Source organism: Martes martes, assembly GCF_963455335.1.
Source record: "Martes martes genome assembly, chromosome: 8".
Taxonomy (NCBI): domain Eukaryota; kingdom Metazoa; phylum Chordata; class Mammalia; order Carnivora; family Mustelidae; genus Martes; species Martes martes.
The window spans coordinates 101,212,471-101,225,525 of NC_137895.1; the positions used below are offsets into that span (position 1 = coordinate 101,212,471).

Consider the following 13,055-nt stretch of genomic DNA (forward strand, 5'->3'; position numbering starts at 1 on the left):
ACATAAAATGGCTAAATAGGCAGCTTAATAGGCTAATTGATGGGGATAAGTCACAAGTTAAATCGTGAGTATCTCTATAGACTATTGATGGGGACAAGTCATAAGATGAATAGTGAACATCTCTGGAGATATCCTGTATCTCAATATATATATATATATGAAAGATTTTATTTATTTATTTGACAGACAGAGATCACGAGTAGGCAGAGAGAAAGGCAGAGAGAGACAGAGGAGGAATCAGGCTCCCTGCTGAGCTGAGAGCCCAATGCGGGGCTCGATCCCAGGACCCTGAGATCATGACCCGAGCCCAAGACAGAGGCTTTAACCCACTGGGCCACCCAGGTGCCCCTATCTCAAGATATATTACCTATCTCCCAGAATGTTAACTGAGACCCAAGCAGTAAGGATTACTGAGGGGGGAGGGGCGTGAAGTCTTCTGTATCTTCCGGGATGTAACCCAGTTGTAACACTTCTTCAGGCTGTACACTTAAGATCAGTACACTTTTCATAGTTTACCATATGTCCTATGACTTAATAAAATGTGAAATAAAGAAGAATTAAAAACTAAAGTGTGGGAGGAAAAAGAAACTTAAGTGGTTTCCTATTGCTTTTAGAGTAAAGCCCAAAATCGTTATTATAGTTTGTAAGTCAGGCTGATCAGCTTCCTACCTACTTCTCCAGCTTCATCTCTCTGTTCCCAAGCTCCAGCCCAGCTGTTCTTCAGATTACAGGACCTTGGCACACACCTTTCCCTCCTTCCACTGGGAGAATTCTCTCCTCTCCACTTCACTTAGCTCACCTTAATTATTCTGCAGGTCACATCCTAAATTTCCTCAGGGAAGCCTATCCTGATCCTCAAGCTTAGATTAGGTTTCTGATGATATGGTATGTTTCTACTTTATAGCACTTACTTTACTGTAATTATTTTTCAAGCTTCGGAAGTTTAGGTAGTAAGTCCGTCTTGTTTGTGTTATCTTCAGATGCCCGGTATCCAGTAAATACTCATTTCATACTTACTGAATGCTAATTTTAGAAGTGAGCCTTGGATTAGTTTAACAAATGAGTAGTCCAAGGCCACAGAGTATGAGCTGAGACCCAAGGCCATCAACAAGTCTTGCTGACTCTGTTTCCAAGGGATATCTTCAAACTGTACACTCTCCCCATCTGTCTATCGCAGGAGCCTTCTACCTGGTCTCTTGGGTTCCATTCTTTATTCATTACCCACTGGATTATTACAGATATGATGCCCTATTGTCTATTCTCTCAAAGCAGCCAGATTGATCCTTTTTAACATGAAAAGAGATGGCACTTCTCCCTTGCTCAAAACCTTCCAATGGCTGCTCTGAATTTAGAATATAATGAAAGTCCTTATCTTGGTTTATGAAGCCCTCTGTAGAATGACTGACTCCATCTGGAGTGCCCTCACCCACCTGACTCTAGCCTAGACGTGTATTCCCCTAACTCCTCTGACGTCCCAAGGTCCCAGGCACTTTCACACTAGCTGAATATTCCAAGAGGAGCACTGGTTCCTTCTGGGTGTTCAGTTCAGATGCCCCCTCCTCGAAAAGACTTCCATGAACTCTTGTCTAAAGTATCTAGGTAGTTACTCTCACTTTCCCTATTTCAGTTTTCAGCATAACACTCACTGTTCCTGATTTATTTTGATCATCTGTCTCATCTAATGAGAACAAGAGCATGCCCTTATGGTCTGCTTAGCGCTGTATTTTTGATACCTAGAACAATGTTTAGCACATAGTAGGTGCTCAGTAGTTAAATATTTGAGATTTGATGAATCCATGAATACCTCAATGCCTGGCCTCTTTGTTCCTTCCCAGCTGTTGGTAACCACAGGCTTATTGAATCCGGTTTCTTCATAGACCACTTAGAGCTGTGCTGTCTAGTGCGGTAGCCACTAGCCAAATGTAGCTATTTAAATACAAAATTAGATTGGGGTGCCTGGGTGGCTCAGTGGGTTAAAGCCTCTGCCTTTGGCTCAGGTCATGATCCCAGGGTCCTGGGATCGAGCCCCGCATCGGGCTCTCTGCTCAGCGGGGAGCCTGCCTCCCCCTCTCTCTGTGCCTACCTCTCTGCCTACTGGTGATTTCTGTCTGTCAAATAAATAAATAAAATCTTTAAAAAAATAAGCATAAAATTAGATTAAATTTATTTTTTTATTATTTTTATTTTTTTAAAAGATTTTATTTATTTATTTGAGAGAGAATGAGTGAGAGAAAGCATGAGAGAGGAGAAGGTCAGAGGGAGAAGCAGACTCCCCAAGGAGCTGGGAGCCCGATGCGGGACTCGATCCTGGAAGTCCGGGATCATGACCTGAGCCGAAGGCAGTTGTTCAACCAACTGAGCCACCCAGGTGCCCAAAATTAGATTAAATTTAAAATTTAGTTCCTCCAGGGGTGCCTGGGTGGCATAGTCGGTTGAACGGCTGACTCTTGATTTCTGCTCAGGTCACTTTCTGAGGTCCTGGGATCCAGCCCCGCATTGGGCTCTGGGCTGAAAGCAGAGTCAGCTTGACACTCTTTCTCCCTCTCCATCTGCCCCTCCCTTCTGCACGCACATGCTCTCTCTCTCTCAAATAAATAAATAAATAAATCTTTAAAATAAAATTCGGTTCCTCCACTGCGCTAATCACATGTCAGGCTCCCATTAGCCACATGTGGCTGGAAGCTCCCATATTGGACAGCACAGATAATAATTTTTATCATTACAGAAAGTTCTGTTGGACAATGCTGATAGAGTTTTTTACAAATGGATTAATCCCAAAGGGAGTTGTTAGGCTTTGAGTATAAAAATAGTTGCCTTTTGAGGTCTTGTTGCTCTGGAATGGCTGCCTTGTTTTTCCTCCTTTGGACTGGTTTCTGCATGAATTGCCCTATTTGATTGAACAAGATGTTTTATCAAACAGGTGTGTGTGTGTGTGTGTGTGTGTGTGTGTGTGTTTAATGTTATGTTAGTCACCATGTAGTACAGCATTAGTTTTTGATGTAGTGTTCCATGATTCATTGTTTGCGTATAACACCCAGTGCTCCATGATATACGTGCCCTCCTTAATACCCATCACCGGGCTCACCCAACCCCCCCACCCCCCGAAACCCTCAGTTTGTTTCCTGGAGCCCATAGTCTCTCATGGTTTGTCTCCATCTCTGATTCCCCGCCCCCTTCATTTTTCCCTTCCTTCTCCTAGTGTCCTCCATGCTATTCCTTGTGTTCCACATATGAGTGAAACCATATGATAATTGACTTTCTCTGATTGACTTATTTCACTTAGCATAATCTCCTCCAGTCCTGTCCATGTTGATGCAAAAGTTGGGTAGTCATCCTTTCTGATGGCTGAGTAATATTCCATTGTATGTACCAAGATATGGACCACATCTTCTTTATCCATTCGTCTGTTGAAGGGCATCTCAGCTCCTTCCACAGTTTGGCTATTGTGGCCATTGCTGCTATGAACATTGAGGGGCATATGGCCCTTCTTTTCACTACATCTGTATCTTTGGGGTAAATACCCAGTAGTACAATTGCTGGGTCATACGGTAGCTCTCTTTTTAATTTTTTGAGGCACCTCCACACTGTTTTCCAGAGTGGCTGCACCAACTTCCATTCCCACCAACAGTGGAAGAGGTTCCCCTTTCTCCACATCCTCTCCAACATTTGTTGTTTCTTGCCTTGTCAATTTTTGCCATTCTAACTGGCGTAAGGTGGTGTCTCAATGTGGCTTTGATTTGAATTTCCCTGATGGCTAATGATGATGAACATTTTTTCATGTGTCTATTGGCCATTTGTATGTCTTCTTTGGAGAAGTGTCTGTTCATGTCTTCTGCCCATTTTTTGACTTGATTATATGTTTTTTGGGTGTTGAGTTTGAGAAGTTCTTTATAGATCTTGGATATCAGCCTTTTGTAGTGTCATTTGCAAATATCTTCTCCCATTCTGTGGGTTGCCTCTTTGTTTTTTTGACTGTTTCCTTTGCTGTGCAGAAGTTTTTTTATCTTGATGAAGTCCCAAAAGTTCATTTTTGCTTTTGTTTCCCTTGTCTTTGGAGACGTGTCTTAAAAGAAGTGGCTATGGCTGATGTCAAAGAGGTTACCGCCTAGGTTCTCCTCTAGGATTTTGATGGATTCATGTCTCACACTGAGGTCTTTCATCCATTTTGAGTTTATCTTTGTGTATGATGTAAGAGAATGGTCGAGTTTTATTCTTCTGCATGTGGCTGTCCAATTTTCCCAGCACCGTTTATTGAAGAGACTGTCTTTTTCCCACTGGATATTTTTTCCTGCTTAGTCAAAGATTATTTGACTGTAGAGTTGAGGATCCATATCTGGGCTCTATTCTGTTCCACTGGTCTGTGTGTCTGTTTTTGTTTCAATACCATGCTGTCTTGGTGATAACAGCTTTGTAGTATAGCTTGAAATCAGGCAATGTGACACCCAGCTTTGTTTTTCTTTTTCAACATTTCCTTGGCTATTCGGGGTCTTTTCTGGTTCCATACAAATTTTGGGATTCAAACAGGTGTTTTGAGGGTCAGTCCATAATTTGAGGATCTCAGAGGTATACAACTTAGAACAAGTAAATCTTTTCATGATAAGCACATAAAAACGAACTGGTGCCTAGAAGATGCAGAACTATATAACTCTGTTGAGCAGAAGCATGGTTAGGGGATGTGTTGACCTTGGGTTGGGGGAGGTGGCAGTCCTAGATACTCAACTAAATTAACTCTAAGGTAGAATTCCTTTAAGATGAATGGTTCTGTCAGAAATATAAATATAATTATAAAGCTAAGAGCAACATTAAACAGACCAATATTATAGGCCCAGTTCATGAATGAGAATCTGAAGTAAAATCTAGCAAATAGGATCCCAGAGGTCCATTCAAAGAAAAACAGAACAAGATCAAGTGTGGGTTTCTTCAGAAAAGTAAAGATAGTTTAGCATCAGGAAACTGATTTATGTAATTTATCAGGTGGATAGATATATAACCAACTCTTCAGAGGCTTAAATGGCATGTGTTTGCTTTCTGTAAAGATTCAATACCCATTGTTAGTTTAAAACCTCAGTGAAATAGGGGCGCCTGGGTGGCTCAGTCGGTTAAGCATCTGCCTTCAGCTTGGGTCATGATCCCAGGGTCCTGGAATGCAGCCCCGCATTGGGCTCCTTGCTCAGCGAGGAGCCTGCTTCTCCCTCGCCCTCTGCCCCTGCTTGTGTTCTCTCTCTTTCTCTCAAATAAATTAATAAAATCTTAAAAAAATAAAAACCTCATAAATAAAATCTAAAAGAAAAAAAAAAGGGATGTTTGGGTGGCTCAGTCGGTGGGGCCACTGCCTTTGGCTCAAGTCATGATCCTGGGGTCCTGGGAATGAGTCCGGCATTGGGCTCCTTGCTCTGCAGGGAACCTGCTTCTCTCTCTGGCCTCTGCCTGCCACTCTGCCTGCTTGTGCACTCTCTCACTCTCTCTCTCTGACAAATAAATAAATAAATAAATAAAACCTAAAAAATAAAAACCTCAGTGAAATAGTAAGTGATGGATATTTTCTTAGTGTAATAAAAATAAACCTATCGGGTGCCTGGGTGGCTCAGCAGGTTAAAGCCTCTGCCTTCGGCTCAGGTCATGATCCCAGGGTCCTAGGATCGAGACCCACATTGGGCTCTCTGCTCAGCGGGGAGCCTGCTTCCCCTGCCCCCTCTCTCTCTGCCTGCCTCTCTGCCTACTTGTGATCTCTGTCTGGCAAATAAATAAATAAAATCTTTAAAAAAAAATAAACCTATCTATTACAACTCCTGCTAAATGGGGAAATACTAAAAGCATTCCCCTTAAAGTCAGGATGAAGACAGTAATGTTCATTAATGCCGTGACCATTTAACATTGTTCTGAAGGTACTAAGCAATGTATTTAGATGAGAGTAAAATGTCTTAGAAGTATAAAAATTAGATAGTAGAGAATACTTTCACAGGATTTAAAGGAGATGACCCAAGTGCATCAACTGAAAAGCTCTTATAGATGAGAAGAGAATTCAGTAGGTAGCTGGGTTAAAAAAAATTAAGTCAGAAAAGATCCCATTTCTGTAGCATTTATAAAGATAAAACACCTAGGGGTGCCTAGGTGGCTCAGTGGGTTAAAGCCTCTGCCTTCGGCTCAGGTCACGATCTCAGGGTTCTGGGATTGAGCCCCACATCGGGCTCTCTGCTTAGTGGGGAGCCTGGTTCCCCCTACTCTCTTTCTCTGCCTGCTTCTCTGCCTACTTGTGATCTCTGTCTGGCAAATAAATAAATAAAATCTTTAAAAAGAAAAAGGTAAAATACCTAGGAATGGACTTAGCAAGAAATACTCACAATCTATATTTTAAAAAATTAAACATTAAAACACTACCAAGCCACACAAAAGGAATCAACACATTGAAAGTCACCATGTTCTGGGATGCCTGGGTGGCTCAGTCATCAAGCATCTGCCCTTGGCTCAGGTCATGATCCCAGGCTCCTGCCCCGCATGGAGCCCCGCATGGAGCCCCGCGTGGACCACCCCCCCTCCCCAGCACAGAGCCCCTAGCCGAGCTGGTCCCCCTGCTCAGCAGGGAGCCTGCTTATCTTTCTCTCCCTCTGCCTGCTGCTCCCCCTGCTTCTTCTCTCTCTTTCTCTCTGTCAAATAAATACATAAGATATTTTTAAAAATATATCATCATGTTCTTGAAAAGGAGCCAGCGTGAGGAAGATGTTAGTTCTCTCTGCGATCTCAATACAAATACCAGTGGGAGCTTTTTTAGGGGAAGGGGGACTAAAGACGCTGATCTTGAAGTTTATTCAGAAAAGGAAGTAAGAAAACATTAGAACATTCTGGAAAAGGAGATCAAAAGGAGCTCTAATAGATATTAAAATATAAAGCTAAATTAATTGGAAGACTGTGGGTGCTAGCAGATTAAAAAGATCAAAAGAGGAAACCTGAAAATCCAGAAGTAAATGCAAGTTCTTACACAAATTTGGTTTATGCTAATGGCAGTGTTACCAGTTAGTGAAGAAAAAAATCACTGTTTAATAGGTGATTTCAAGGATAGCAAGATAACATTTGGAAATTGTTCTATAGAAAAATAGTTAGAGGGGCGCCTGGGTGGCTCAGTGGGTTAAAGCCTCTGCCTTCGGCTCAGGTCATGATCCCAAGGTCCTGGGATCGAGCCCCACATTGGGTTCTCTGCTCTGCAGGGAGCCTGCTCCCCCTTCTCTCTGCCTGCCTCTCTGCCTACTTGTGATCTCTGTCTGTCAAATAAATAAAATCTTAAAAAAAAAATCTCTAATTTGAAAAAAAAAAGAAAAATAGTTAGAGATGAATAGACAGTGGAAAGTAAATTACAAATGACTCTTTTTTTAAAATTTTAAAAAAGATTTTATTTATTTATTTGACAGAGAGAGATCACAAGGAGGCAGAGAGGCAGGCAGAGAGAGAGGGAGAAGCAGGCTCCCTGCTGAACAGAGAGCCCAATGTGGGGGTCGATCCCAGAACCCTGAGACCATGACCTGAGCCGAAGGCATAGGCTTAACCCACTGAGCCACCCAGGTGCCCCTAAATTTTTTTTTTAAGATTTTATTTATTTGACAGACAGAGATCACAAGTAGACAGAGAGGCACGCAGGGTGGGTGGGGAAGCAGGCTCCCCGCTGAGCAGAGAGCCCGAGGTGGGGCTCGATCCCAGGACCCTGAGATCATGACCCGAGCCGAAGGCTTTAACTCACTGAGCCACCCAGGCGCCCCATTTTAAAGATTGTATTTATTTATTTGACAGAGAGAGAGACGCAGCGAGAGAGGGAACACAAGCAGAGGGAGCGGGAGACGGGGAAGCAGGCTTCCTGCTGAGCAGGGACCCCCCGAGGCAGGGCTTGATCCCAGTACCCTGGGATCATGACCTGAGCCCAAGGCAGATGCTTAACGACCTAGTCACCCAGGCACCCCAAATTACTCTTAACATAATGAAAATATTTACTAGCAATAAAATGAAAAAGTTCACTCGTAATAAGAAATGCAAATAAAAATTATACTCAGATAACATTTTTTACCTTTCAGATTGGCAAAGATCAAAATGTTTGATAACACACTATAGTTGGTGTTTGCATATGGAAATGGACACTCTTAAAAATAGCTCATGTTCAGGGACACCTGGGTAGCTTAATCGATTAAGCGTCTGCCTTCAGTTCAGTTCTTGATCCCAAGGTCCTGGAATCAAACCCTGAGCCCAGCATCAGGCTCCCTGATCATCAGGGAGTCTGCTTCTGCTGCTGCCCCTGCTTGTGCTCATTCTCTCTCTAATTAAGAAATAAATAAATAAATAAATAAATATCTTTAAAAAATAGCTCATGTTCAGTCTCTATGGAGGGCAATTTAGTAATGTTATAAAAAAAATAGGGGCGCCTGGGTGGCTCAGTGGGTTAAAGCCTCTGCCTTCAGCTCGAGTCATGATCTCAGGGTTCTGGGATCGAGCCCCTCATCGGGCTCTCTGCTCAGCGGGGAGCCTGCTTCCCTCTCTCTCTCTCTGCCTGCCTCTCTGCCTACTTGTGATCTCTGTTTGTCAAATAAATAAATAAAATCTTAAAAAAAATACATACATATATATATATATATATATATATATATATATACACACACATACCTACCTACCCTTTGGCCTCCAATTTTATTTCTAGCAATTTTTTTTAAAGATTTTATTTATTTATTTGACAGAGAGATCACAAGCAGGCAGAGAGGCAGGCAGAGAGAGAGGGGGAAGCAGGCTCCCCGCTGAGCAGAGAGCCCGATGCGGGGCTCGATCCCAGGACCCTGAGATCATGACCTGAGCCGAAGGCAGAGGCTTAACCCACTGAGCCACCCAGGTGCCCCATTTCTAGCAATTTTTTAAAAAAAGATTTTATTTATTTATTTGGCACAAAGAGAGAGATAGCAAGAGGGAGAATAAAAGTGGGGAGAGTGGGAGAGGGAGAAGCAGGCTTCCCGCTGAGTAGGGATCCCAGGACCAGGAATCATGACCTGAGCGGAAGGCAGACACTTAACAACCAGAGAGAGCCACCCAGGTGCCTCTCCAGCAATTTTTTGATAGCAGTACTCCCACATGTGTAAAACAAAATATGTTATTATTGTGGAACTTAAAAAAAAGGATTTATTTATTTATTTGAGAGAGATTGAGCATGTATCTGTGAAAGCAGGAGGGGGGCAGAAGGAGAGGGAGAGAGAGATTCTCAAGCAGACTCCCCACTGAGCACAGAGCCCAGCTATGTACGGGCTCCATCTCATGACCCTGAGATCATGACCTGAGCTGAAACCAAGAGTCAGACACTGAACCAGCTGAGCCACCCAGACGCCCCAGAATTGTTTTTAATAGTAAGATTGGAAATGAATTAAAATGCCTCAAAAGGATCTAGTTAAATGGGGTGACCATATAATGGGATAGATGCAGATATAACAATTAAGAAGGGAGCTTTTTGATACTGACATGGAATTATGGCTAAGCTATTTTTTTAAAGATTTTATTTATTTATTTGACAGAGAGAGATCACAAGTAGGCAGAGAGGCAGGCAGAGAGAGAGGAGGAAGCAGGCTCCCTGCTGAGCAGAGAGCCCGATGTGGGGCTCCATCCCAGGACCCTGGGATCATGACCTGAGCCGAAGGCAGAGAGTTTAACCCACTGAGCCACCCAGGTGCCCCATGGCCAAGCTATTTTGATAAGTGGAAAAAGACAAGGGGAAGGATATACAGAGAATGTGGAAAAAAGGAGGAAGAGAATATAAGTGTATATATTTGTAAATTACCTCTGGAAAAAACATCAGAAACAGTGACAGTTGCTGCTTCCAGGGAGGGCACCGTGATGTTTGAGGGTCAGGAGTGGAAGAGAGATATTCCACTGTCTACTTGTTGATATTTTCTGAATTTTGATCCATATGAATACCCAAAGAAAGGAAATAAAGTTAAAACCAGAAAAGAAAATGAAAACTTAACTTGCTCTGATTTATACAAAAAGAATGTCTCATGAACCATGTTCTTTTCTTTTCTTCCAGGACCTCCATCCTCAGAGGACTGGCTTTTTATCTCCCTGGACTTTTCCTCATGATAGCAAGATGGCTGCCACAGCTCAGGCATCATGTTCTCATACAAACATCCTCCACACAAGAAAGAAGGGACAAAGAAAGCCAAACACTTTCTCCTAATGATGCTTTTTGTTGGGAAGGAAGACTTCCCTATACACATCATTGGTCAGAAATGGACCTCATGTCCATCCTAAACCAACTTCTGGCAAAAGAGAACAGGTTTACTGGCTCCTGGGATTAGGGAAAGGGCCTCTTCCGCTAATATCATGGAATCTTTGTCCTAGTACAGAAATGGGGTTCTGTTCCTAGGAAAGGTATAGAAGTCTGCTGGGGAGTTTGCAGAAAGAATTCATCACAGCCGTCAACGTGAACCGTTCCATCTTTTGAAAATAAATAAATAAATAAACAAATAAATAAATAAAAACTTCTTTACCCTGGGACAACATAGCCCCACATCTCCCACTGCCAGTACTCTATACCCAGTTATGTCCATCTCTCTTATGGACTGCTGCCTTAGCCTCCTTCCTGGGCTCCCTGCAGCCATGCTGTCATCGGTCTGTGTTGCCTTTGTCCCCCCTGTGATATAGGAGTGGCATTCTCAGAAGTCAAGTATGGGAGGCTAGCTGGATTCAGACCCAATTGTCCCCTTCTCACCTCTTCTTGTATCTGGTTCTTTCTTTCTTTCTTTTTAAAAGATTTTATTTATTTATCTGACAAACAGAGATCACAAGTAGGCAGAGAAGCAGGCAGAAAGAGAGGAGGAAGCAGGCTCCCTGCTGAGCAGAGAGCCCCATGTGGCTCGATCCCAGGACCCTGGGGTCATGACCTGAGCTGAAGGCAGAGGCTTTTAACCCACTGAGCCACCCAGGCACCCCTGGTTCTTTCTTTTGAAGATAACAATCAACAGGCTGTCCTCATTGCTTTTCTATCAGCTTTCATTCTAGGGAGAGCTCCTCTCAATATAAAACATGCTCTGTTGGTGTGGCTTGGAGCCTGTTAACTCAGCTCTGGCAAAATAATCATGGGCCGTGTTATAGGCTGAATCATGTCCCCCCAAATTCATATGTGGAGGTCCTACACTCCAGTACCTCAGGACACGACTGTGCTTGGAGATAGTCTTTAAAGAGGTAATTAAATTAAACTGAGGTCATGAGGGTGGGCCCTTATGCAATCTGACCGGTGTCTTTATAAGAGGAGAAGATTAGGGGTCCCTGGGTGGCTCAGCTGGTTGAGTGTCCGGCTCAGGTCATGATCTCCTGAGATGGCACTCTGCACTGGGCTCGTGCTCAGCACAGAGTCTGCTTGTCCCTCTCTCTCTGCTCTTTCTCTCATTAAAGAAAAAAAAAAGGAGATTAGGACACAAACAGGAGGGAGAAGACCACGTGCAGACATAGGGAGAAGACAGCTATCAGGAAGCCAAGGAGAGAAGCCTCAGAAGAAACATACCTGCTGACACCTTGATCTTGGACTTCTAGCCTCCAGACTGGTGAGAAAATACTTTTCTGTTCTTGAAGCCCCCAGCCTGCAGCGCTTTGCGATGGCAGCCCTAAGAAATTCACACAGACTGGTGTGGTCCTAAGTGTGAACGGTGCCACCTAGGGCCTTAGCACCATTTCTTTAAAAAAGCTTTCCTCCGTTTTATTTTGTTGAAAAATGTATAAAATTTGGTTTTTATCTAAATACATTGGAGCAATGATTAAGGATTCACGTAGTCTGGCTCTGGCATACTGGAAGAGAGGGGGGATTAACTCTAAAGATACAGCTCACTATAGCTTTTTAAAAAAAACACTTAAAAATTTTTTAAAAATTTTATTAGAGAGAGAGAGAGAGAGAGAGAGAGAGAGAAGAACAGGGGGAGGGGCAGAGGGAGAAGCAGACTCCCCGCTGAGTAGGGAGCCTGACTCAGGACTCAATCCCAGGACCCTGGGATCATGACCTGAGCCAAGGGCAGATGTTAAACTGACCGAGCCACCCAGGTGCCCCATGACTTAATTCTTAAAAAAGGAATTTGGATCTAATACTTTCATGGTCAACCTTAAATAACCCATCCACTCAGTTGGCTCAGATGGCTACGTGTCCCGCAGCCACGCCATCTTGACGAGCGCCAGCGACAGAGTTCTCAACACCAGACCCACACGGTGGCCTTTTATGGAAGGCGAAGTCCTCTGGCAGCTGCTTCTCTCACAATCCTTCATGTGCAGGTTGTCTCCACCAGGCAGTGACATAGATAAATTCTAGGGCCCAAACATTTCCTAGTAGAAGAGCTCGAGAAGATTTAAAGTCCTTTTGGGGAGCAAAATAAGACAAAACGGAATAAACAAGTAAAAATCACGAGTGCCCCTTCTGAAGGAGCACCTAAGGAGGTCGGCCTGGATCTCTTCACCGACAGAATGTGAACTTGGTCTCTCATATTTTATCTCTGAAGTGTGTGTCTTTCCCTTTGACCGGCCATGTGGAAAGAACACTCTTTCCCTTTGCACTGTGGCTGGGGGTGTGAGAGTTGGCTCCAACCGAATGCCTGGGGGACGTGAAGGAGATCTTCTCATTTGAGAAAACCAGTCCCCCGCCACCACTTTTTTTTTTTTAACCTGTTCAGGGAAAATTCTATACAGGTGTGTGGTTTGTGAAGGTTTTACCTGAGAGGCCTCCAGAGCCAGACTGACTGGGTGGAAATCCAGCTTTGCCGTTTGCAGCTGAATTGGGCAAGTCATTTACCCTCTGTGTGCCTCAGTTTCCCCATTTGTTCAAGGAGAATAGTGAAAGTATCTCTCTCACGGAGATGCGGTGAGGATTGCATAAGTTAGTATTATAAAATGTCTGGAGCACTGTCTGGCACCTTGTCAGCGATCCCAGGCTAATACTGGTATCACCTGAATTACATACACCAGCCCTTTGTAGGACTGTATTTTAATGTTTTGACCTTTGCCTTTGACATTGCCCCAGCGGAACAGTGTTTCTCTGAGAATCCCAAGAAAATGAGTGATCT

The 13,055-nt window shown here is 43.5% G+C and overlaps 1 protein-coding gene across 1 annotated transcript in view; it reads left to right on the forward strand.

The window, feature by feature from the left end:
• The window catches only part of VAMP1 (vesicle associated membrane protein 1), a 78,571-nt gene extending 68,116 nt beyond the window's left edge, over nucleotides 1–10,455 (forward strand). The window contains exon 6 of the mRNA XM_080811138.1: nucleotides 10,040–10,455. Within this exon, the coding sequence (XP_080667264.1) occupies nucleotides 10,040–10,092 (53 nt within the window). The 3' untranslated portion in view covers nucleotides 10,093–10,455. The remainder of the gene's footprint in view (nucleotides 1–10,039) is intronic.
• The last annotated feature ends 2,600 nt before the right edge of the window (nucleotides 10,456–13,055 follow it).